The sequence below is a fragment of the Bidens hawaiensis genome, unplaced genomic scaffold, assembly GCF_021521415.1.
Source record: "Bidens hawaiensis isolate Kalapana, Puna unplaced genomic scaffold, B.hawaiensis_p1.1 tig00015447_1, whole genome shotgun sequence".
Lineage (NCBI taxonomy): Eukaryota > Viridiplantae > Streptophyta > Magnoliopsida > Asterales > Asteraceae > Bidens > Bidens hawaiensis.
The window spans coordinates 166,856-193,229 of NW_027492379.1; the positions used below are offsets into that span (position 1 = coordinate 166,856).

Here is a 26,374-nt window from a genome sequence, read left to right on the forward strand (position 1 = left end):
TAGTAACCTGCGCTCATTGCCTTGGCAACCACCATGCGCGGGCCAGCATGTATTCCACAGATTCCTTCGTGTATCTCTCTGATCACTTAGCTTGCTTCCTCAGCATCCAGGCATTTCATGAGCGGTCCAAGATAAGAGCGTCGATATAACGTACCATCAAGCAGTTCGTAGTTCTGCGACTTGTGTCTTATCTTCCTCGCCCGTGCGCGATCGTCCGGTACCTTTCCCTCCTTCAAGAATTCCATTATTGGAGTTATCCATGATGAAGGTGTTGTATGAATTACAAGGACAGACTTCGCTCCCACCGACGGGTTGCTCAATACTTCCACCCTGACATCTTTGCCAAAGTGATCGAAGCTGGTTGATGCCATCTTGCTCAGCGCGTCGGCAGACTTATTTTCACTGCGCGGAATGTGTATGATTCTGAAAGATTCAAATTGTTCGATGAGTTTTTTCGCCTGCTCTAGATACAGAGGCATGGTGTTCTCCTTGGCATCATAAAGGCCATTAACTTGCGCTGCTACCAGGTATAAATCTACATGAGCCTCTAGCTTTTTGACTCCGAACTTGTGCGCGATGCGCAAACCAGCCAGCAGTGCTTCATACTCAGCTTCATTGTTGGTGCTCTTGAAATCCAACCTGATTGCGTAAGTATATTCATGATTTTCTGGATCCACCAGCTTGAGGCCTGCCGGGACCCTTCGTTGTTTGAAGCTCCGTCAGTGAATAATCTCCAAACGTTTTCTTCATTATTGGCTTGCGGAGGGTCTAATTCGCGCTGAGCCTCTTCAACTTTTCCTTCAGGGATTTCTGCGATGAAATCAGCTAAGACTTGTCCCTTGATTGCTGGACGAGGCTTATAGGCGATCGTGTGCTCTCCTAATTCCAACGCCCATTTTGTCAGCCTTCCTGAGAGCGCGGGACGCCGCAAGACTTGCTGGATGTTGTAACCAGTCAGGACTTCAATAGGATGACCATTGAAATATCTGTGAAGCTTGCGCGACGCATGCGTTAGTGATAAAACTAACTTTTTTATGATGGTGTAGCGCGTCTCAGGATCTGTCAACACCCGACTTACATAATAAATTGGTGTTTGGATTCCTTTGCGATCCACCAGTAATACTGCGCCAATGGCGCCCTCTCCTGCTGACAGGTACAACGTTAAAGTTTCACCAGGAAGTGGAGCTGTGAGCGCAGGCAGATTTATCATACATTCTTTTATCTCATTGAAAGCTTGCTCGGCCTCAGGCGTCCACTTGAATTGGCTTTTCTTTAAGCAATTTCTCAATGTGTTAACGAATGTGGTAGATTTGCTTGCATGGTTTGCTAGGAACCTGTTAATTGATACCAATCTGCCATTCAACTTTTGAACTTCCTTGATGGTGGATGGTGAGGGCATGTTAAGGATAGCCTCCACCTTCTCTGGGTTCACCTTGAAACCATCCTTGGTGACCATTACACCGAGAAATTTCCCTTCTTCTACGCCGAATGTGCATTTGCTCGGGTTGAGCTTCATGTTTACTTCCGTTAGGCGCCAAAGGGTTTCTTCGATGTCTTTGAGCATTTGTTTTTCATCCCTGCTTTTAATCACCAAATCATCCACGTAGACTTCTAAGTTTCTTCCAATTTGCTCGTTGAAAACCGCATCCATGAGTCTTTGGTAAGTGGCTCCTGCATTCTTCAAACCAAAGGGCATTTTTGTGTAACAGAAAACACCCTTGTCAGTTCTGAAGGCAGTCTTGTCCTCATCTTGTGGTGCCATTTGAATTTGGTGATAGCCCTTATAGGCATCCAGGAAACATTTGAGCTTAAATGGCGCCACAGAGTCCACCTTCGCGTCAATGTTTGGGAGGGGGTAACAATCTTTTGGACACGCTTTGTTGAGGTCTTTGAAATCAATGCACATTCTCCATGACCCATTGCTCTTCTTTACCATCACAGGATTGGCTACCCATGTTTGGTATCGTATTGGGCGGATGATATTTGCGCGCAGTAGATCTTCTACTTGCTCATTCATGGCCTTTTCCTTCTCATCCCCCATGACTCTTTTCTTTTAAGCAATTGGCTCTACAGACTTGAATGTGTTGAGAGAATGCCGCGCCAGGTCTCGCGGAACCCCAGTCATATCAGAATGTTGCCACGCGAAGACCGATATATACGTTGTGAGCAATCTTTTCATTCTCACCCTTGTGTCATCTGATATCGTAGCTCCAATTGTGATTGTTTGTTCTGGGAATTCTGGGTTGAGAATCCATTCCTCTGGCGCGTTGTTTGCCATTGGAAGCTTCATTCTCCCTTCTCGCGGTATACTTGTTACTGCGCACAAATGATCTCGGTATACAAATGTTACTCCTGTTGGTGTTGGGAACCCCAACGCGCCGTGCGCTGGTGACGGAATGGCGTTGAATTGGGCAATCGTTCCTCTACTCAAGATCATATTATGGCATGAAGTGGTGGGCAAGACCAAGAAGTTGACAATTTCAGCTCGCTTGTGTTTCTCATCCCCCATAGTTAGTTCGAATTGTATCTGACCTAGGGGGTGAATAATTTCGTTTGAGACACCCGAGATTGGTGCATTCACAATTTCGAGCCTTGCTTGGTCTGCTGGATCCAACTTCCTGAAACATTGCTCATACATGATGTCTGATTCACTGCCGGTGTCCACCAGGACTTTTGACACCTCATAATGAGCGATGTGTGCAGTGATGACTAGAGGACTGCTGATAGACGGGCCTCCTCTGATTCTTAGGAAGATTACTTGTTGCTCGCGCCAATCCCCTTGGACTTGCGCGCTTCTCTTCCTCGATCTTTGCCCTTGCCTTCCTCCTTCAGCTACACAGATTCTTTTGAATTTTTTACTAGCTGAGGCTCCGTCTGGTTGTTCATTCTCTGGTCTTGGGTTTTTCACCAGGTGAGCCAACTTGCCTGATTTCACATCTCTTTCAATCGCATCCTTCAAATGGTGGCATGCATCGGTGTTGTGCCCTGTGGACTTGTGAAACTCACAATACTTGCCACTGTTTGGTGGTCCCTTATGGAGTAATGGCTTGGGGCTTTTAAACTGGACATTCTCTGTGCTCAACACTTGCGAAGGCGTTTTGGTGAGGGGAGTCCATATTCTTGGTAGAGGTCTGTTAGGCTCTCTGCCGCCTTTCCTCTTGTCACCTTCTCCGCGATTACGAATGTCTTTTTGGGGCTGGGGTGAACTTTGTTGCGCTTGCTTTTCTGCGGGAGAATAACTGGTTTGTTGCAACCTGGACCATACGGAGTTTTGTTTGCCCCTCCTTTCATTGTTGCGTGGTGCTTCTGTTTGATGCCCTCTATCTCTTGCTCTGTCTTGGACAATTTGTTTTTCATTTCGCGCGAAGACTCGCGATGCTTCCATAAGTTTAGCCCAAGTGGTTGGCATGCCATCTCTGCTCACGAGAGCTCTGCGGAGTTGATCACTGCGCGCACCTTGTATAAAGGCAACGCGCAAGAGTTGTTCAGTGATACCTCCAATTGCAAGAGATTCCTGATTGAAACGAGTTATGTAGTCTTCAATGGTTTCATCATTCCTGCGCACGCAGTGCATGATGTCATCGGGGTCGCGCGTGTGTCTGCGCTGCTGTACAAAGTGAGCCTGGAACTTCTCCAATAGCCCTTCGAACCCATCGATTTGTCCTGTCGGCAAGCTTTAGAACCAGACACGCGCTGCGCCAGTGAGGCAGCGAGCAAACATGTGACACCATGTTGGCATCGTCCAGCTTTCTAGGTTTCCAGTGTTGTAAAAACCTTGTAAGAAATCATCTGGATCTGTTGTACCATCGTACTTGCCTAGACCACTTGGCATCTTGGTTTTGTGTTGAATGGGAGCCTTCGCAATGCGCTCAGTGAATTTTGAATGCTTCACCAAGATGGCTGGCCTATATGGTGTGGTTACGTCCACTTGCCCTTTCGCTTGTGGGTTGTACGGTGTGTATAGATCCATATCAACTTTGGCTCCAGGTGCTATGTTCATGTGCGCGCGAAGCTGTGAACCTCCTGCATGAGTATCTCGCGTCTTCCTCATGCTGTGCACCTCTTCCTCATCACTAACATCAGTGTGTTCGGTGTGAACAGAGTGACCATCTTCCGGCGCGCGCGCCCTTTTTGTTGTTCCCTGAATGGTTTGTTTATCAAATGCGAGCCTTTGTGTTAAGTCGGCTAACTTTTTGTGTTTGACCAGCTCATTGTATTTGTCCATTAAACGCCGTTGTTCGTTTATGAGCCATTCTTTGGGGTCATTGGTTTCAACTTCCGGACCCATTGGTCCTTTTTGTTTTGCACCAGTCAGATTTTGGAACGTGAGATCGTCTGGAGGAGTTTCAGTCTGGCTATGAGGTGTTGTGATGAAGGGATGGTTACTGGTGGTGCGCGAAGTATCACGAGGTGCCCTCAGAAACTGATGTCCCTCATTAACATCCTCAAGCTCATTATCCTCCAGAACTTGATCGCTGTTTCGAACACCGGAAACCATGGTGAAGATTGTCAGAGAGAACTGATGAGATAGTGGTTTTGTTGCCGTTGTAACAGGTGATGGCGCCAATGAAGAAACGTTGATCGACTTACTAGTAGACGATCAACTTTCCTCGGGTATGAGTGTTCTATATCACCGATGGTTTTTCGGAATATGAATTCTTCCACCTACAAAACGAGCAGCACCGTGAACTTACCCCTCAGAAAGGGACAGAGGGGTCCTCTTTGGGGTAACCCTCCGGTGTGAGAATAAGATATTGCAGGAGAAGATAATAATAATCTGAAAGTGAGTAAGGACTTAGAATGTATTTTCTTGCTTACCTCCCCTTGTGGAGGTGGTGTGGTATTTATAGTATTAGGGTTTCCAATGATTGGGCTCAGACCCAATTAGGGCCTTTTTGGCCTCCTCCTATTGCTTCGCGCCACGTGTCCTTAGGACACCTGGTGCTTTTTCATTGATTATTCTCTGACCAAGGTATTTCACCTGACCCATGTGCAATCACGTGGTAGCACATGGGTTTTGCTGAGTTGTCCACCCTTCATTGGCAGCTGTCAACATCAGCAAATTCTTTATTCCTTAAAGGATACCTTCTGGAAGGTTGTCTGATGAGCACAATCATGGTTGTCCTTATCCTAATTTGGATAAGGACGTGGTTGATTATGTGCATGTGTGATATGCGCCTATCCTGGGGATGCGCGAGGTCTTCTCTTTATTCTCACGCGCAGATGTTTCATGCGCAGATGTGATATGCGCAAGCATATGTAATATGCGTGAGCGTATGTGATATGCGCCACGCGCAGATGTGATATGCGTGAGCATATATGATGCGTGAGCATATGTGATGCGCAAGCATATGTGATATGCGCCACGCGCAGATGCGCCACGCGCAGATGTGATATGCGTGAGCATATATGATGCGTGAGCATATGTGATATGCGCCACACGCAGATGCGCCACGCGCAGATGTGATATGCGTGAGCATATATGATGCGTGAGCATATGTGACGCGTGAGCATATGTGATGCGTGAACATATGTGATATGCGTGAGCATATGTGATATGCGCTACACGCATAGGTTTTGGCTTTGTGTCTTCATGACATCCTGATTTCAAGCCTCTTGTCTATACCTTGTGGGTTGACCCGCCCCGCTCGATGTTAAGGCGGGTGCATACCTCTTCAAATATTATTAATCCATCACCATTTGAAGGCAAATGGTAATTTACCCCCTTAAACAAATAACCTTCTTCAAATAAGCTAAATAACCATCTTCAAATAAGCTTCTCAAAATTAGCTTATATAAGCTTATAAGCATAAGCTAAAAAAACTAAACCAAACATCAAGTTAAGCTTATTTTATAAAAAAAAAAAAAGCTAAAAAAGCTATAAGTTTTGCTAAAAAAGCTAGCCCAAACACCCCCTAAATCAGTTATCGTTACCGTTATTTTTGGTTGGACTCTATTTATAGAACTTATTTAAGCTATTTCATATCTATATATGAAGAAACTAGTTTGATCCTCCCGTGTTACGGGAGTTTATTTAAAGTTTTGTTTTTAATTGTTTTGCTATTTTATAATGATTATTTTATTTTTTAACGTAGTTTTGTTTTAATGTAATACATATATATATTAGTTTGTTATTATATTTTTTAACGTCTGGGTTTTATAAGTTGAGATGTTTAGGTTTTTTAGATTTTTACGAACAAACATAAACGAACACGAGCATGTTGATTTTTTTAAATGTACAAACATGAACACAAATATTTGTCTAATGAAAAAAGAGGCATTGATGTAGTTGACGATGGTGGGTAGTATTGGAAGTTAACTGACGATGGAGATGATAGACCAGCAACGAATAACATGTAAAACAAATAAATTAAATTAGGGTTTGATAATGAAAGTGCTTATCAATAAATGAGATCGTATAACCCATTTGAGGGCTATTAGAGTTTGGTAAGACACATAACCCGTGAAAATTATTCTTTGATAATTAAGGAGTTATTTCACATATAAATGAGATGCTATAACCCGTTTAAGGGTTATCCGGGTTTGGTGAGACCCATAACCCCTGAAAGTTATTGTTTGCTTATGAAATAGTTTTACAAATACATGAGATGTTATAACCCATTTAAAGACTATTCGGGTTTGGTAAGACTCATACCCGAGAATTCGGGTCAAATCAAGCAATCTGATGGGTTTAGAGAATGGGAGGAACAACCTGAGAACGACACCTATAATTTTATGGTAGACAATTATATAGATAGTTAGATAAATAAATAAATAAAGCGAAAAATGATAAAGGGGCATCTCATTTATATTGGGCTTAAAAGTAATACAAAGAACATTTCTTTTAAAGCTTTCATGATTCAAGTAAAAGCTACATATCTCTCATAATATAAAAGCACGCTTAAATTAATATGACATAAAATTAGATAAACTATACAAAAAATAAAAAAACCGTTTCACGTAATCATACTCCATTTTGCAAGAAGTGCGTGATAATTTCCTCTAACCTTTTTTTTCGACCCCGAATAATATTTGTGTACTTACTTCCAAAAGATCCTTCAGAAACTATGAACTGTTTGCAATGAATTATTTAACTTACATTTCACCACTGCAAATTATTAATTGTGACCTAGAACAAGCAACTAGATTGAACAAATGTGCACATAAATAGCGCATGCGTAATAACTAAATACATAGTTTCACGATTCCTATAACTCTAAAGATCATTGATGCCGACGTGTATCATTCTATTTTCTTTCCACGTGACAAATATACAAATATATATTCTACGATAAGCAGCGGAACCATGACTTTTCATCGAGGGATCATTAAATGATCGTCTTCTCTAATCGTTACGACTAGAATATTCAAATTATGTTTTTGTATAAATAATCCCAATTTTATGTATTGAAAAGCCAACACATTACCGTGGCTGGAGGGTCGGTGGATCCTCTTAACCCCCTCTGCTTCCACCCCTGACACTGAATTCATGTTTCTTATTATCATAATGAAAATAATTTAAAGTATGTATAACATATAATAGATTAATATGTATATTGGTTTTTATTAATGCAAACATTCATCTTTTGGTCGTCGTCGGTTTCAACTAACGAACAAAAATCATATCTTTTAACTTCTCAACGGTCCGTAACTAATAGAGTCATGACGATGTTACTTGCATGTCATCGGAAAAACGTTTTGTCCAGAAAAGTCATATTTTTTCTCGGAAAATATCCATAATACTGCTAAATAAATAAAAACAAAGGGTTTGCCAGCCCAAGATGCATTATTCAATTTTGTTTACCGATGTTTTCTTATGTAACATTATCCGGGCCTTCTCAAAAGCCCAACCCAAGTATAGACCAAAGCGAAACCCTAACATCCGGGTTTTCACAAATAAACATAACACCAACCCTAGGGTTTTCACAAGCCGTTTTAACTCACCTCACTATCAATCTTCTACAACAACCAAAACCATGGCAGAGAGAGGCGGAGAACGCGGCGGATTCGGTCGAGGCTTCGGAGGCAGAAGAGGCGACCGTGGCAGAGGCCGCCGTCGAGGTGGTCGCCGTGACGCCGAAGAGGAGAAATGGGTCCCAGTGACCAAGCTCGGGCGGTTGGTGAAAGACGGCAAAATCATCAAGCTCGAAGAGATGTACCTCCACTCACTCCCAGTGAAAGAGCATCAGATCATTGACCAAATCCTCCCGGGGCTGAAAGACGAGGTGATGAAGATAATGCCGGTCCAGAAACAGACCCGGGCGGGACAGAGAACCCGGTTCAAGGCGTATGTTGTTGTGGGTGATGGGAATGGGCATGTGGGGTTGGGGGTGAAGTGTGCGAAGGAGGTGGCGACTGCGATTAGGGGTGCGATAATATTGGCGAAGCTGTCGGTGATTCCGGTGAGGAGAGGGTACTGGGGGAATAAGATTGGGAAGGTGCATACGGTGCCGACTAAGGTTACTGGGAAGTGTGGCTCCGTTACGGTTAGGTTGGTGCCGGCTCCCAGAGGTGCTGGGATTGTGGCGGCTAGGGTGCCCAAGAAGGTGCTTCAGTTTGCTGGGATTGATGATGTGTTTACGTCCTCAAGGGGGTCCACTAAGACTCTTGGAAACTTTGTCAAGGTTTGCTTATTTTTATTTACTTTGTTTGTTAACTTATATATACATATATTGCATCTGTTGTTTTGAATTATCATTTGTCAGGCTACCTTTGACTGTCTGTTGAAGACTTATGGATTCCTCACTCCAGACTTCTGGAGAGAGACAAGATTCAGTAGGTCTCCATTCCAAGAGTACACTGATTTGCTTGCTAAGCCCACCACAAAGGCCATCACCTATGTTGAAGATGTTGCTGCTTGAGTATTGTCTGGATTCTGAAAGAGAGCTTGCTATGTCTTTCAGTCGTTTTGATATAGGCTACCAGCTGTTTTCAACTATTTTATGTTTTTGTTTATTGACATGGTGAAACATTCATCTTTTAATGTTATGGTTTTCTAGACTGCATGTTACGTTAAAATTGTTTTATGTGCTTAGTTTTCAATATCTTGCTAGTGTTTTAATAATGCCTTCGATTATTATTATTTTTTTACTTTCACTCAACTTTACTATAACATGTAAGTTGATGTTACCTTATGATGAAATCACTTTTTTTTTAATATTTAACCAAATCGTAAAATAGTTATATTTCATATTATAGACTGGCATTGAAGGTTTGATATAAGCTGAAAAAGTAGCAACATATTAGGACATGTTAGAAAACATTTGATTTAAAAGTGTTGACATTTACTTTCACATAAAAACAAATTGTCTTTTAAGTTTTTTGGTTAGTTATCATAGAAACCTGTTTACTTTCACTTAAAACAAACCTGTTTGTCGTTGTGTCCAATCTTCGTCTCTCGATGTTATGTTTTTTGGTTAGTTAATGTGTGAAAGGATTGAATGGAAGATTGGTAGCCAGCTACTCGTATATGTGTTATTGCTATCTCGACCTAATTTTAGTTCAATTAAATCAACTGCTCACTAAAAGCATAGGTAACTCGTATTGTTTAATAAGAAAAAAATGCTTCTACCTTGTGCCGGATCTCAAATTCACAACCTAAAGAAGTGAGCACATGTCCTAAGCAATATCACGAAAACTGTGCGTGGGAGAATGACACACAAGCTAGGTCGACAATAGCTACCCCCAAATGAAACTCTTGAAGAAAGTTATCAGCCTTTACACTTGCAGTTTTTTTAGGAAACTTGTACATCAACGTCAGGTGAGACAAATTGTCCTATAACTTGTGTGAATATATAAATTTTTACTAAACTTGTATATGAACGTTGCATGATTATTGTTCTGTAAGTTGTATAATTATATAACTTTTAAGAAAACAGATATACCAATATTGTTGTAATTCTTTTGTCCATAGGTGAGTTAAGACACTCAAATCCGAAACAGAAAGCAAAGAGAAATAACGTAAGTAATACGGTTAGGGAATGTTGCCCGATTAAATCTAAGGTTTTTCTTTTTTTCTTTGAAGTTGCATATCAAAATGATATGACGTTTCTACACTTCTATTAGAAATTGGATAGTACGATACGCCTATCAATATCATTGTAAAGAAATAAAAATTTACACATTACGTTCTTCTTGACTTTTATTTGTTGAAATAATGTATATCTATATTTAAGTTGTCTTCAACACACTCGTCAAAACATTTAACAAAGTAACTTGGGCTGCAACTGCAAGTGAAATGAATCCCCATAAATTCTTTGTGAACTATTCAGTGGAAAGTTTCCTTTATGTTCATCCATTTAATAAATGAACGAACATGAATAAAATTTTATGTTCATTAATGAAATAAACAAACATAGACACATGTTTTGTTTGTCCGTCTATTCCGTAAACGTTCTTTTATGTTCATTCATTTATTTACATTTCTTGTGTTTTTTTTTCTCCATTTATGTTTGTTTAAATTACACACACATATGTGTTAAACTTCGACAAGTGAATCAAGAACACCAAAGACGATATTGCATAAAACTTTTATGCAACTTTTTTCTATTAATAAGAAACAAGAACAAATACTTTCGACTCTCTCTACTCTTCTCTATTCTACCAAAAGAAAACTAATGATGAGTTTATATAATACCCACAATTCTAATCCTACTCAAACTAGGAATCACAATTAAACTAGACCTCTAATTTATTTAATAATATGTAAAAGATAATCATGACACCAAGTTATTCAACTTGGTCCCTGAACTTTGGATCTCCACCGAACCGCCCCTTGAGATCTTCCGTACCACCCTTATACTTTTCGTATTAACCATTCGGGTCCTTCAAGTTGGTGTTGCTCCAAGTTTTACACTCCCTCTCAATACCAACTTCCATTGTTCCTCCAAGATCCTTCACACCTTGTAACGCTCGCACTTCCTTGAGCATGATTCTTGGATTCGAATTTATAACACTACCCACGGGATTCTTTTTCCCGTTGACAAATAAGCTAGTTTTGAGATTACCACTATTTATAACTGCATCACCCGTTTTCAGATGGGAAACAACTTTTGTTTTCTCAACTTCATGACCAACTATCATGATACTAAAAGCAATTCTTCCATCTTCACTTGATGCATGCTCCCTCTCGAACTTAACTCCTTCATTTGTTCGTTCATTCGGATCACCCGAACTTTGCATGAACCTCATGCATACTTCAACGTCAAGTTTGTTGGTTTGTTGAACTTCAACCTTTTCAATTACTTCATGACAACCCGTAACATGAGACGAAGCCACCTCCTCGTGCACTTCTTCCAACACGGTTTCTCTCTTGTCTTGTTCGGCTACTGTCACGGTTATGTTTTGATCAACCGTACTTTCTTCTTCAACCACAATTTTCTCATCATCTAAATTCAACATAACAATAGATGATTCTATTGTTACCTTTAACGGCGACTTTGGCACTACTTCATGATCTGTCCACCAACAGGAGCCTTCTTCAAACCATTCATCTACCAGGTTCGGTTTGAATTCGGTGTCAACTGTGTATTTTCCTTGAACCTCGGCCATATTAGCCTCCACATCCCACGGTTCTTCTTCTCTAACAACAACTGCATTATCTTCCTCCATTGGTTCTCGACAGTATTTTGCCATATGCCCTTTTTGTCCACATTTATGGCATCTAAAAGGAAAGCGCTTTGGTTTTATACCTTGATTCCATGTCCCGGTTCTCTTCGTCTGATGAATCTTCTTCAGAGTTGTCATCTCGACCCTTTCGATTCCATTCTCTCTTCTTGGGTCGGTCACGTTTCTCGTTCTCCCGGTATTTACTCTTACCTTTCTCGCCATAACGGTTATGATTTTTACTAAACCGATGCTTCTCCTTTCTTCCGACATACAAAGCTTCGCTCTCGGTTTTAATTGACACACCAGCTAACTGTTTTGCCAAGGCTTCTTGTCCGGCAAGAATATTCTCGAACTCGGTAATACTCGGTTGGGTCGCCCACCCTTGAATAGCGGTAACGAAGCTACGATACCCCGGTCTTAAACCATGAATGAGTATCCGCTTCATACGAGCATCGCTAACCCGAGACTATGGATCGAGTTCTCCAATCTCGCGACACAGATTCTTAACTTTACGAAAATATTGTGAAATAGGAAGATCACCTTGCGAAATTGTCATCAACTCACCTTCAACTAGTTGCAAACGAGCATCGTTCTTCTTCGTGAATAAGGCCTCAAGCGTATCCCACCCTTGCTTTGGGTATTCGAGATCTTGAATGTGATCAAGAACATCATCATCAACCGTTGTCTTGATGATAAACATCGCTCGGCCCGCTTTCACCTGCCACTTTCCGATACCGTCGTTAATATCGTTTGCAGGTTGTCTCGTCTCGGTACCGTTCGTTACCTGCCAAAGATCTTGACCTTGAAGATACGATTTAATGCATGTCGACCACTGTTTGTAGTTACTCTGGTTCAACTTCTTGATTGCTCCAACCATCTGTGACTCGGCCATCGTTTCAGTTACTTGACTAACAGAGATTAATCCACAAATATAAAAACCTTTTTGTTACACGTGACTTTCTAACTTCCTGTTATGAATAACCAATACCAGTTGCAAGATAGAAGCTGTAGCTTTTAATCTCACGAAACAATCACAGAGGTAAATATCACTTTTGGAATTTGACTTTTCTATTGATCACAAATCCCTAGAAGTTGGGTGACGCAAATTTAAAATTGCAAACTTGACTTAATAATTGAAGTTGAATATACTTGTGACGACGGACAATATTATGTCTCAACACCACCTCCGTTCGATCGAACAAACACACCTCACGGATGACCCTCAATCAATATTCAAGTAGTCTTCAAATTTCTCCTTGTAGCGATCTTGAACCGTTTCTTTCTTGCGACCGGTTTCTTGGCCTCTTATGTCTTTGATCGGAACTACTACCGCAATCAAGACTTGCCACCGGTCGGAAACACGAACCTGGATCGTTAGGCTCTGATACCACTTGTTAAACTTAGACAAGTGAATCAAGAACACCAAAGACGATATTGCATAAAACGTTTATGCGACTCTTTTCTATTAATAAGAAACAAGAACAAATACTTTCGACTCTCTCTACTCTTCTCTATTCTACCAAAAGAAAACTAATGATGGGTTCATATAATACCCACAATTCTAATCCTACTCAAACTAGGAATCACAATTAAACTAGACCTCTAATTTATTTAATAATATGTAAAAGATAATTATGACACCAAGTTATTCAACTTGGTCCGTGAACTTTAGATCTCCACCGAACCGCCCCTTGAGATCTTCCATACCACCCTTATACTTTTCGTATTAACCATTCGGGTCCTTCAAGTTGGTGTTGCTCCAAGTTTTACAATATGGTGTTCGTGAAGAAATATGGACCATCACATTATATGAAAGTTTTTAAACCCAAATTCTAAGGGGCTGTTTGGCAAATGTTGAGTCATTAAGTGCTGAACCGGTAAGAGGTCTGAATGATTAAGAGACTCTGAACCAGTAAGTGCTGAATCATTAAGTGTTGTTTGGTTGGACATCTGAATGACTGTGCATAATGACAATTTTACCCCTCTGAATTATTCGATGTCGTGAACCAACTTACCATCATTTTTCTCCACTTTGTATATTATTATAAAACATATGTTTAAAAGTTTATTGCATAAAGTGACAACTTACATAAAGTTTTTTCATGCATTTTGCAAAAAAATAAAATAAAACCAAACACAGATCAAATGCATTTTCCTGCTACGTTTACCAAAAGATCGATTTAAATACAAGAGATACAAACATCGTCTCCCAATATAAACTTTAAACTTTAATGTAGATTGTAGTATATAAGTGCAATCAATCAACAAAATAAATCAATAAAAACAATGAGCATAAGACAATGTGTTTTCAATACGTGAGCATACATCAGTTGTCACAGTTGAAACTTGAAGCCTCCACATACTGACCACCGTTTCTCTAAAACTATGGTCTTTGTTCACCTCGATGTATGCATAAGTGGTTCCTTCAACCATGTACATAAGTTTTTTTGCCATGTCCTTGCATTCTAACCTAACCTTGGTACCTACAAACTAATAACAACTAGTTGTTTACCCGCGTGATGCAGCGGGGAACGACACTTAAAGGTTGTTAATGAGTCAAGCGGAGCCGACCCAAGTCTAGCTCAAATTCGACTTGAACTTCATTCCAAGCTAGCTCTGCTAGGCTCCAAATTAAACTCGAGTCGAGCCAATCACATTAGACACGTTAAAATGCTAATACACGCGCCCAAATTCGCCCAAAACCTCCCTTTGTCACCCGATTACGAATAGTCTTACACACTATAACACGTGTGACCTCCCCCACGTGTTATATGGATGATGATGTACTGCCATTTGCTTTTAACTTTTCTTATTTACTTTGATTTCTCATATATTTACAATTATTCATGTATCTACAATTATTATTATTTAGTTCATGATTGTTATAATCTTTAGTGTTTAGAAAAATACTTTTTTTAGTGATGCAAATTTTTTGGTTGGAGTGATATATTTCATTAAGATGTTTGTTTTTTAGAGGTAGAATATTTGTAGTCTGTGGACTATATTTGCACGCATCTGTAGAAGAATATTTGGACCAAACCTCTGTAGTCTGTAAGAGGAAGATTGTTGTTTTTTTAACGTATGCAGACTGCTAACATAATTGGTGGTGGTGTACGTGGTGGGTGGTGGACGATTGGTGGAAGACGATGGTGGTAGGTGTGAACGACGGTGGTGGGGAATGGCGGGTGGTGGTAGACGGTAGTGGTGGTCGACGATGGTGGTGGTGCCGACGGTGGGTGGTGGTGGTGGTGGACGGTGGGTGGTGATGACTGACTATGGGTGGTGGTGGCGGCGGCGGCGGCGGACGATGGGTGGTGGTTGCGGTGGTGGACAGTGGGTGTTGGCAGGGTGTGAAAAAATTGGATGTTAGCTTATTTTTAAGATCATAAAAGTAATTTTCAGATCTTAAAAAAACAAACGGTCTCTAGAGGTTTATGTATGCGTACCCGCATACATAAGCCCATTATAGACTTTTTAAGCGAAACAAAAAAAAAAAAAAATAGATTAGTCAGAATTTAGCAAAAGTTAAATATTAAATTTACTGTTTATAACGTACTGGTATAATTAATTTACTATTACAATAATCTCTCATACGTCAAATGATATAGTGTTTAATATGTACTTCATAGAAAGCTAGACAATTGTTCCTATACCGTCTTTTCTTAATTTTCCAGTTCACACTTTATAATGTAACAAAATGACAACTTTTATGTGAGAATGGATTACTATTCATGAATACCCATAATCTTTCGGGGGCTTGGTTGTAGGTGATCCGAATTTGACTATCAACGCTTCCAGCTTTGTCTGCTTTCTTTAATTTTGTATGGCATAATTTTTCAGTTACTCTATCTTATCTTACTATATAATATGCATAAATGAACATTCAGTTTGGTGGTTAAAACATTTTTTTGATATCAACTATGTCTACTACTACTACTATTATTATTATTATAATAAGAGGAGTTGTACATTAACGCATTAATAAATTGTACATTTTACTTACTATTTCAGTATTGAACAATTTTTATGTCAAAACGTTGACAAAAATAAGCACGTCGCAACAATAAATTCCGTTTTTTTAAATCATAAAATATATAAAGATATAGAAGTTAATAAAAAAATAAATATACTTGTCAAGTATATAAGTAAAGATGAGGGATCAAAGTTGAAACTATTACTTATATTTACAAATAGTTAACTAAAGTTGAGGGGCTATTAATGTAAGTTGTTTTCAACCGTTTTATATGATTGTGGCAAAATACCATTATGTCCCCTTAACTACTTTAATACATGCATTATGTGTTGTAATTCATGTAATACAATTTATACATCTTAAATTTTAAGAGGTCCTTCACTCCTCCTTTATATATAGTATAGATATGCCTTTAAATCAAGATCTCATTTTGATTATTAAATACAAATCCAAGCACCCGTTAATTCTACAAACTAACAAGAACCACATGCATTGTAATGGTAGATATTGAATTACAACACTCTGGTGATGTGCTCGGTACCGGAAGCAATAATTGGTAAAATGCCAACACCGTACCGATACAGTCGATACCAAAACCTCAAAAAGTTGGTACCGAATTGGTAACATCAGTACTCGTTTCGTTACATTACCGTGTACCATTTGCTCATCCCTACATATACTCCACATATCATAGTTATGCCATCGATTCAATCTAGTGGTGACTCAAATCCTCAATAATCAACGTTATATTAATCTTTTAACCACTTGACTAAAATGACACAAAAATGACACAGTGCTATAATCCATATTAATAATTACAACAATAGATCCAAACAGTAGAACCATTACAACAAAAGATTTATATCATATTACAGATCCTATTTTTGTGATCGATCGAAACTTACAATGACTCAAAATCTCCGGTGTACGCATAAGAGCCGGCGGCAGTGACTCGCCGGAGATGGAAGGCCGGCGGTGATAGATGGCGGGGACCTGCGACGGTGATAGGTTGTGGTTATTAGGGTGAATGCGTTGTTGATATGTGGTAGAGTTGTAGAAGGAATGCCATATGTTAAGGATAAAATGGTCCTCTTTTTCATTCAGATTCCCGTCAAAGCTGAGCCATTAAGAGCTCCATTCAGCAATTCAGATCTGGACTTCTGATAAAACAAACAATCTGAATCTAGCTGAATCAGACCTTTGTCTGTGAATGATGCCATTCGGTGCTAAAACAAACAGCTCCTAACTCGCTAGTTTGTTTATTCATTTATTCTAACTGTTTAAACTTGCTAGACGGATGCATGCAGCGGGTGTTTGAACATGTTAATCACGTAACAAATATAAGGTGCTGTTTGTTTTTGCAGACATAAACTGTCTGCAAGCTGATTTCATCTGTTTTCATGTCTGCAACTGAAGATGTGGTCTGAAGATCTGCAAGCTGAAAATATAAGACTGTTTGTTTTTATAAGCTGATACTGTCTGCATAACTGTCAAACTTATCTCACAAGATAGAAGTCATTTATTCAAGTTACATAGAAAATATAATAATAAAACCAAGTTTAAAAACACAAATAGTGAAATAAACTCAAAGTACATTATTTTGCATTAATTCTTGTGCTATCTGATCTCGAAGTTGACTCATGAATTCACGGTCCGCTGCACTTCCATGTCGATCTACTTCTTCTTCACCACCATCTTGTGCATGTTCATCTCCATCTTGAAGGCGTACATTTGGGTGATCATATTCATCAAAAAGTTCATCACTTAAGCCCTCTTTCCGTATAAAATTGTGAAGCGCAAAACATGCAATCGTAACATTTCGTTGTGTAAAACATGCAAGCTTTGTCCATTTCTACCTATCCTCCCTATTTCTTCAAGACATGTTTCTAATAAGCATTTAACAGCCTCATCCGTCCATTGTTGTCGACCATCATTAGTTTCCATCTAGAATTAAATCACACTTAACATACAAGACAAACTGCTCTAATAAACAACACAAAACAGCTCAAAAAACTGCACAAAACATGCAGCAAAACTGCTCTAATAAACAGCACAAAATATGAATGAAAGGGAAACCATCAGGTAAGACGACTAAAGTTTCAAGCTTTAATGCTTAATTAAGTTACCAAGAAAAGGTCTTTAAGGCAATATGAATGATACTATGATAACAACTGATAACTAGTATATTAGTATATTACAAATATGTAGAGGACCTACCTCTTTAGACATTCTCAAAACATATACATAAAGGCAAAGGACGATTGCAATTCTGAAGAGGTTTTACTTGATTAAAGTCATGAGCATTGACTTTAATCATTGTGTGTTTAATTGGAGATAACTAAATTCAGTGGATGTCAAAGTCAATGAAAAATGCAGGATTGCATGGCTGTTTAATAAGCAAGTAATTTTCTGTCTTCAATACTCATTGTGTGTTTAGCACAAAAAATACAAAGACCAATTCTTAAATTTAGTTATCTCCCAAAAGAACTTAAAATGTCACGAAACCTACCCAAAATTAGAGATGAGCCCGGGATGGTACCGGTACCGATCCCGAAAACTTGAAATATTATTAAGATGATGAGAAATGGACTCATCCTAAGATACTAAATGTACCAAATTACCCTGCCACCACTTCAGTTTGGGTATCGTCTAATAACCGAACCGAATCGTGCTCGGCCATCAACCTAAGATACTAAATGTACCAAATTACCCTGCCACCACTTTAAACTGAAATATACTTTTAACAAAAACCAGATTGAAATTGAAAGAAATAACTCAGATAACAGCCCAAAAAATATATTAAGTTTAAACAAAAATGAATAAACTTTATAAATGATATCATATGTGTTTTAAATTATTTGTTAAGCATTAGTTAGTAACTTTATTTTGACCAAATTCAACCACATAATCAAGCAAGTCTCACACAGGCATTTCATCGAGCACTTGGTATGCATTTCTTAAAAAACAATGCAAACATATTCTTTCAGCCCCATAATAACAAATTTAATCAACAATCATCATATTAAGCACTCATGGTTATAAGTTATCACATAAGAGTTTAGTACCTGCAAGTGGATGACCAGTGAGTGATTCAATTGATAAGAAATTGTGGATTCGGTGGGTTTTAGCAGATATTCTAAACACAGAAGGACACTCAATTTTCAAAATATGAAGCTTTTATCAAAATATGAGAATGATTCAATGGTTCAATCTTCGTGATCGCTAGGAATTTCTCAATTTAAACTGTTGTAATATTATACCTAAACCCGACCCCCCCTAGTTTAGGGTTTTGTTTTTCAATCAACACCATGGGAGGGGCTGGTCGGAGGAGAAGAGGGAGGTACCTGGCCGGAGGAGAAGAGGGCGGTCACCGGAAAAATGATCGGAGGAGGAGCGCCTGATGTTGTGTGCGTACCTGGTTGGAGGAGAAGAGGGAGTAGGGTTTTGTGAAGATGTTATAAGAATGAGATCCCTGTCTTATTTTTGAAGAGGAAATAAGATGTGTTCAGATCTGTTTAAAAAAAAAAAACAAACAGTCTTCAAGGGAGACGTCTGCGCGCCTGCAGACATAAGCTCCCTTGAAGATGTTTGAAGAAAAAACAAACACCCCCTAAGTGTTTATGGTTCGGTTAAAACCTTGAAATCGTTTAAACCGGTCATTGGTTTGACTTCTTTTTCTTTTTTTACTTCGGTTTGTTGGTCGGTTTCAAAATTTTCAAAACGTAGTGAACGGTTGGTTCGCGGTTTATACTGGCAATCGGCCATAAGAAACCAGACCAGACCGTAAATGTTGAATGCATTTTAATGTTTTTTATTATTAATTATTAGATATGTTTTGTAATATATATTAGATATAGTTAAAATTTAATCGTACATAATCTTTTATTACAAATAACTTGGATATACAACTTCAAATTAACCTAATTGCAGTATGATTCATTTTGTGATCTTTGTTGTTATTATTTCACGTCCTAGATCTTCCATTAATATTTACCATTTATGTGGCTAAAATAATCATTTTTTATTTATGATCCTCTCAATTATCATATTATATTGGTGTTTAGTTAAAATTGATGGTACGGTTAATTTAATAATTACTTTAAACTAAATTTATTATCAAAGTTTAATTTGTGAAACCAAAATGGAATCAGACCATTGGTAACGATTCGGTTTTAACTTTCAATGGTTCATTTTGCTTTTGGACAACAAAAAATTGATATTAACGGTTGGTCTCACAAGGTTAACTTAAAAACTATCAAAACTGACACTGAACAACCTTACCTGACATATTAATTTATTTAAATTGAAAAAAATCATAACAATATCATATTCAAATTAAAGAGAATAAAATGTCCGTTTTTATGGTATAATTTTTTTTATAAAAATATTAACGTATGAAAATGTTATAGTCGTTTAAAAACCATGGATGAGAAGTTAGTTACTTAATTTAAAAGTTAAATTAAAAACATAATATGGTTAAATATAAGGGACCAAACTTGTAAGTTGAATGAATTGTGTTTAAAAACAAGTTTACCCCATATGTACATTATGCATTGATTGTTGTAAATTACTTAAAATCCAGTGTCTTAATTTGCCCTTATTTGGTGTATTATATATAGTATAGATTTATGTTTGTTGTGTTCGTTTGCTTTAAAAAACCGCTGGTATTCCGTTAAGTTAAATGAACTAACACACGTTCACGTTCACGTTCACGTTCACGTTCAGTTTATGTATAGGATTCCACGCAACCAAAGTTTTAAACTTTTTGCTTTTTGAAATATTTTTTTGTATCATAATAATCCATAAAGGAGAAGTTTTTACGTTTTGTGTTTTATACTTTTATTATATCCCTCATTTTAAACCATAAACTTGTAGTTGTATCAGTCTTCTGAATCTATCTCATCTTCATAATTTCAGTAAATCTGCATTTCAAATCGTTTCCTTGGTATCTTCATCCAACAAACCCCCAATCATTTATTCTTCTTTACAATAAATTAGGGCTCAAATTCAAAGTCCGATAAATAAAACCTTGCTGTATAAGCTTTAGCTTGTCTCCTAATTAAATGAACATATTCATTTAGGACTTAGGGATTTATACCAGAAGTTTATTCGAATCATTTTACAATTGCTCCTGATTGAAATCAGGGCTCCATTATTTTTTAGGCTAAACTTGTTACTTTATTCGAATGGAAAATTGTTGTAAATTTGTATATATTTCATTGCCAAGTGCCAACTTCATTTCTGTTTGTAGAACTTGCTATATATTATATACCTTTATAACATTTTCGCGAAAAGATAAAAGAAGCTTCAAATTCATATCTGATTTAATAGCTAGAAAGTACCAAATTGGAAGCACTCTATGTTAGATTTGGATAGAGTTAGTATCACGGATTGTAAAATGTAAATGAAGATATTGTTGGAGTAAACGTGATTATGTGCACACACACACAGAGTCACAGAGAGACATATAAATTATGTATGCACACACACACACACACACACACGAAAGTGCATGTTATGTCCTCTGGTAATTATGTGATGCATATATCTGAGATGGATTGGTGATATTATTGACGTTGATTACTATAGTGACAGGAGCCAAGATCATCGGTGCGCTTGCTGGTTCATTTGCACTAGCATTCGGCTGTGACTATGTTATCGCAGACAAGAAGATATTTGGAGGCACCACCCCCTCAACAATTTCAAACAAGGAATGGTGGGAAGAGACTGACAAGAAGTTTCAGGCATGGCCTCGCACCGCGGGTCCTCCAGTTGTCATGAACCCCATCAGTCGCCAGAATTTCATCGTCAAGTCTCAAGCTGAATCCTAGATCCTGCAAGTCTGCAACTATTTTCTTAATAAGTGAACTATATGTGTCAGGTGAACACTGTGTTTTTGTTTTCGTTACTTTCATGAAAGACTGCTTTCTAAACTCAAGCTTACGGTGCTGGTTTGTTAATTTACTCTTTTTTTTATCAAACATTTCATCTTCTGTTGCGTGTTGAATCTTGGAAAGTGTTGGTTTAGTTCTGCACCATTCAACATAATGATTGATGGTCTATCATCCATGATATGTGCTTTTTTAATATGCTTTAACCTGCAGTGTCGACAATAAAGTTTTGATGTGATGCGGCGCTGATGCTGTGTTTCTTTGGTTTTACTATTTGAAATGCATTTGATGCTCTGCTCTTCGATTAAACGAGCTGTGCTGAGCCCAGGCTTGACTAGGCTCGTGCTCGTGCTCGGCTCGTTATACTTGCAAGAGCTCGACTCGTGAGTGGTTTTTCAAGTTTGAGCGTGACTCGAGCTCGGCTCGGACTCGGGCTCGGCTTGTTTCTTGTTTATTAATATATATATATGTGTGTGTGTGTGTGTATTGTTTTTTATGTTATTTTAGTTATATTTTTTGTATATAGCATAATGCTATTTAGTCATTTTTATCATATTTTTTGTAAATACTTTTTTAATATATTGAATGAAAGTTATATAAAAAAATAGACTTGTTTAGGCTCCGAACCAACTTAAGTTTGATAAATGAAGTTCGGGCTTGAGCTTGGGCTCGAGCTCACTTAAGCTTGACTCATTTCGAGCTTTTAGTGAGCCGTTGTTGAGTAATTCACGAGCAATTTTGCTTGTTAACACTTGAACTACTAATTGACACAAACAACTTTTACTATGCTCAATTGATCAAACCTAAGTCTTGACGTTGTGTAAGTTGCTTAAGCCAGGTTTTCAAACTTTTTTTTTGTTGATGAACGGATAATGTAACAGTTGGTGTACTTTACACCTCTAAGAGGCTTATGCCTCAATCAAGTGGGCTAGCTAGCCTCTATTAGCCCCCACATGTTTCCGACTGCAAACTAGCAACTAGCTTAAGCTTGATAAGTGAGGCTCTGGTTTGGGCTCGAGTTCGTTTATTCGTGGCTAAATTTAAGCTCTTAGTGAGCCGATCTCGAGTAATTTACGAGCTTTTTGGCTCATTTACACCCGTAATTGACACTATCTATCAGCGTATACCGTGTTCAATTGATCAAATGTAAAATCTGACATAGCATAAGATGCCAAAGCTGATTAGCCAGATTTTCAGGCCTCAATACTTCATTCGATTTCTCATTTGATCTACAAGTCATGATTATTCAAAATAGTTGATGATTCAAAAATCATTTAACACTAAATTGTGTTGTAACTTTATAGAATATGTTTTTCTCATTCTGTAAAATCGGTTACAATAAAATAGTTGATAACGAACATTTTATTTTACTCTGTGATATACATAAACTTCTTAGTTAACACCCCTTAGGCCTTAACAGCACTCAAAAGTAAAAGTATCTTATCATTAAATCCAATTGTTACACAATACAATAAAAGAGATCGTATAAGAACTGTACACCAGATCCTATCAGTATCCGATGTCGTCTTCATCTATTAATCAAGTTCATCACTTGCTTCTAGATATACCAAACCTTGACATCGTCCAAAACCGGGCCACAAAAATGACCATAGTCATTCAACTTTGTATGGTAAAACGCACTGTAAAAAGTGAGTCTTGTCCTGTTGGAAGTAGCCGTAAACTTGAGGCTTGCTGGCTTAAACCCACCCTTTCCTGTAGACTCATACTTCACTTTTACTGTTTCTTTGCCTGCAAAAGCCTCCACCATCATCGACCCATGGCAATCGTTCTTACCATCTCCAACTGTGAAAGATAAGCTGTAGACTTTGTTAGGCACGGTCCGGATGATTTGTGCAATTGCGGTTTCTCTCCCTCCTACTAACTCAATAGCTGCGAGCCCCTTTGGTACCGAGAAGTGTTTAGAGTCTATGTATTTTGCTGGTTTGAGTGATTCTACGATCCATCCGGGGAGTGGGGATATTATGTCATGTATTTTGGGCAAGAGGAGGACTCCAGTTGAGTAGTTTTTGAACACGTGAGGACCAATCTCAAAGCCGCCATTTTTCACCAAGTTTCCTTCATGTTAGAATCCACCAATTCATCAAGATTCAAGAAACTTAGACAATAATTATACATGTATTAGTAATATGTTGTAATGGTGTTTTACCTTTGGTGTATCTTAGAGGAGGCATCTCCTTAATGGCAATGGCATCCAAGAGGGGTCCACAAGCGGGATCCTCTTGAACCCCCGGGTTATGAAAAGTGACCTTGGTCCCACTCGAAGTAGCCACGAAAGCAAAAGCATAAGTGTCCCCTCCATCACTACTATACAAAGTTTGAATGGGAAGGTCACTCGATTTGTTAGAGGCCGACACCCTTAGGACCTCATCTTGAGCACAAGTCCGTGTGGCAGCGAACGTGAGCGAGTATACTCTACCCGGCTTCAAGTTAATAGTTTGGGAAATGGAAGCTTCGTTGCCAAGTCTAGCAGCGTGAGCCCCACGTGGGATCGCAAAGTAGAACCCATCTGGCTGGGGCCCACTAGAGACATACTCTACCATGCCAGAGATTTCCCATTTGGGCAACGAGTACTTCCCTATGATCACGGTTTTCTTGAGGTTTGAAGGGCTTGGTCCTTGTTCGAAGTTGCCATTCGCTAGAAACCCTATTAATTACACAACAAAGTTAAAACAAAGTAAGAACATCAAACTTGAGTCATGTTTGGTACCTACATTCAAACGAACTCAACTACACAATAGAGCATTTTACCGTCAAGATACCGAGGTCTAGCAGGAGCTGCTGCTTGAGAATATAATAACATAGAAAAGAGAACACAAAGAAATAGGAGACGTGCCATATTTTTCGTCGATCGGCTATGGGGACTAGGTTCCGATATAGGGACTTGTAGGTTTGAATCCTATATGAGACACAAGTACAAAGGTATGATGAAGGGTATTTATGCAACATTAAAGGAAACATCTAGGAAAGCATAGCATGTTAAAAGGAGCACCAAATCAGGCGATAAATGTGTTGGTGTGTTTGGTTTTGGACCCACAAAGGCCATTGGCGGCCGTGATGTACGCTCACTCAAGCCCATTAGATTCCTTGTGTATACACGACCCTTCTATTTTTTATATTTTTAATCTTCTTGATGATTGAAAAACGGGGATCACTTTACACATTTGCATTACTTTTATGCTTATTTCACGTGGTGATAATTGGATCTGAACATAAATGTAAGCAGACATGAAATATGCTTTGAGTATATTGATTTTAACAATTATTTTGCTACGTAAAACGGAATTCAAAATTTAAGAAATTTATTTCTATTAGGATACAAAAATGATAAACTAAAAACATTATAATTGGTGAAGTTATAAAATAATATATATAAAAAAGTTATTTTTTTTTATTTTTACTTGGTTTCGGATATTTTTATATATTGAAGCTACAAGATTTATCATGTTAAAGAAGTTACGTGGTTCCTCGTATGACACATGAAGAATTGTAACGATGACAAATAAAGACCTGCAAAAACAACATCGGTTAATCTCGCACAAAGCGAGTGGTGTCTCTATGGTCAATCTTTGATGTGAGAATTAGTAGGGGTGAGCTGAATACCGAATTAACCGAACTGAAACCGAATTAATTGAAAAAACCGCACCGAAAAAACCGAGCCTAAGCATTAACAGCAAGTTTAGTTTTTGTTTTCTTGAAAAGCCGAATTTTCGGTTTCGATTCGGTTAGCCATTTTTAAAAAACCAATAAAAACCGAACCGAACCAATTGATGATGATAAAGATTATCAAGATGATAAGAAATGGACTAAACTTTGAAGATAAATAAGATGATGAATGAAGACTGGGCTAAACTTATATTGCTATTTAATAAGAACTTTGTTAAATTTTAAACTCTATTTAGCAACTTTGTATTCGTATAGTTCCACGTTATTGATTTTTAATTCAATATATATGTGGTACTCTAATATGTTCTTATACAAGCTTAAAATATGCATTTATATTTTTAATTTTTATATTTTGCAATGTCTACACAGAATTGAAAAAAAAAAACGAAAATAACAGAACCGAAACCGAAAAAAACCGAAAAACCGGAAAACCAAAAACCGAACGGTTTGTATATTCAAATAACCGATTACTACGGTTTCATATTGAGTTTTGTCTAATAACCGAACCAAACTGAACCGTGCTCAGCTTTAAGGATTAGTACAATTATAAATTATCAATAGAAGGTTACTATATAAAGTAAGTACTTAGGTTGGATTTTGTCATGCTTCGGTTTTGTACTTGATTTGTTCATTTATACTCATGAGATTTGATATGTAGGGTCTGCCTTTTCCCTTCCGGACCATTCTTTTTCTAATCCGTTATGATGGAGCGCAGCTAGTTGTAAGAATGCGTCACTTTAGGGTCGTCTTTTCAGTTGCATCTAATTCCTGTTCTCAACCTTTTTAGTTGCATTTAGTTACTGATGAAGCCCATGTGATACATCATTATATATATCTGGTACGGTTAAAATCCACTGTTTGGGGTGTTTTAGCGTGTTACCTCTTTAGACCAGGTGTAGTGGTCACGTTGTTGGCCAACGTTTTGTGAAAACGCGGGGGGTACACCGCCCCCTCTGCGTTTTGTTGAATTTTTTTTTTGTGCGTTTTAGATACAACGCGGATAATGTCAAAAAAAAACCAAGTGTATAACTCTGGAAACACCGCCCCCCTCCAAGTTATGGAGGCTTTATGACTACACTTGTTTTTTGTACAAAACCATAACTCTGACTGGGCGCCACGTGACGCATAACCCTTGGATGTGGAGCTTTACGACTACACATGGTCTTAGAACCCACAACATAATCAATTTTTGTGAAAAAGAAAAAAGAACATAAATATA

General features: G+C 38.3%; 4 protein-coding genes across 4 annotated transcripts; 2 read left to right on the top strand and 2 right to left on the bottom strand.

The window, feature by feature from the left end:
• The first annotated feature begins 7,942 nt into the window (after positions 1 to 7,942).
• On the top strand, positions 7,943 to 8,928 carry LOC143549172 (uncharacterized). Its single transcript, XM_077040143.1, has 2 exons — positions 7,943 to 8,624; positions 8,706 to 8,928. The coding sequence occupies exons 1-2, from the start codon at positions 7,977 to 7,979 to the stop codon at positions 8,859 to 8,861; spliced, it is 804 nt and encodes a 267-aa protein (XP_076896258.1). The 5' UTR covers positions 7,943 to 7,976; the 3' UTR covers positions 8,862 to 8,928.
• Positions 8,929 to 12,073: 3,145 nt separating this feature from the next.
• LOC143549183 (uncharacterized) lies at positions 12,074 to 12,499 on the bottom strand. Its single transcript, XM_077040150.1, has one exon. It carries the CDS (start codon positions 12,497 to 12,499, stop codon positions 12,074 to 12,076), a length of 426 nt encoding a protein of 141 aa, XP_076896265.1.
• Positions 12,500 to 21,097: 8,598 nt separating this feature from the next.
• On the top strand, positions 21,098 to 21,573 carry LOC143549184 (uncharacterized). Its single transcript, XM_077040151.1, has 2 exons — positions 21,098 to 21,107; positions 21,170 to 21,573. Exons 1-2 carry the CDS (start codon positions 21,098 to 21,100, stop codon positions 21,409 to 21,411), a joined length of 252 nt encoding a protein of 83 aa, XP_076896266.1. The 3' UTR covers positions 21,412 to 21,573.
• A 1,324-nt stretch (positions 21,574 to 22,897) lies between these two features.
• On the bottom strand, positions 22,898 to 24,608 carry LOC143549190 (protein TEEBE-like). Its single transcript, XM_077040155.1, has 3 exons — positions 24,241 to 24,608; positions 23,639 to 24,136; positions 22,898 to 23,547 (listed from the first exon to the last, which is right to left on the bottom strand). Exons 1-3 carry the CDS (start codon positions 24,326 to 24,328, stop codon positions 23,030 to 23,032), a joined length of 1,104 nt encoding a protein of 367 aa, XP_076896270.1. The 5' UTR covers positions 24,329 to 24,608; the 3' UTR covers positions 22,898 to 23,029.
• Between the last annotated feature and the right edge of the window lie 1,766 nt (positions 24,609 to 26,374).

Bases quoted from the DNA above. Each gene is read 5' to 3' on its own strand.
- LOC143549183 (XM_077040150.1), bottom strand. From the start codon at position 12,499: ATGGCCGAGTCACAGATGGTTGGAGCAATCAAGAAGTTGAACCAGAGT.
- LOC143549190 (XM_077040155.1), bottom strand. From the start codon at position 24,328: ATGGCACGTCTCCTATTTCTTTGTGTTCTCTTTTCTATGTTATTATAT. The intron at 24,137-24,240 runs GTAAAATGCTCT...TGTAATTAATAG, and splicing joins TAGACCTCGGTATCTTGACG to GGTTTCTAGCGAATGGCAAC. The intron at 23,548-23,638 runs GTAAAACACCAT...TCTAACATGAAG, and splicing joins TCCTCTAAGATACACCAAAG to GAAACTTGGTGAAAAATGGC.
- LOC143549172 (XM_077040143.1), top strand. From the start codon at position 7,977: ATGGCAGAGAGAGGCGGAGAACGCGGCGGATTCGGTCGAGGCTTCGGA. The intron at 8,625-8,705 runs GTTTGCTTATTT...ATCATTTGTCAG, and splicing joins CTCTTGGAAACTTTGTCAAG to GCTACCTTTGACTGTCTGTT.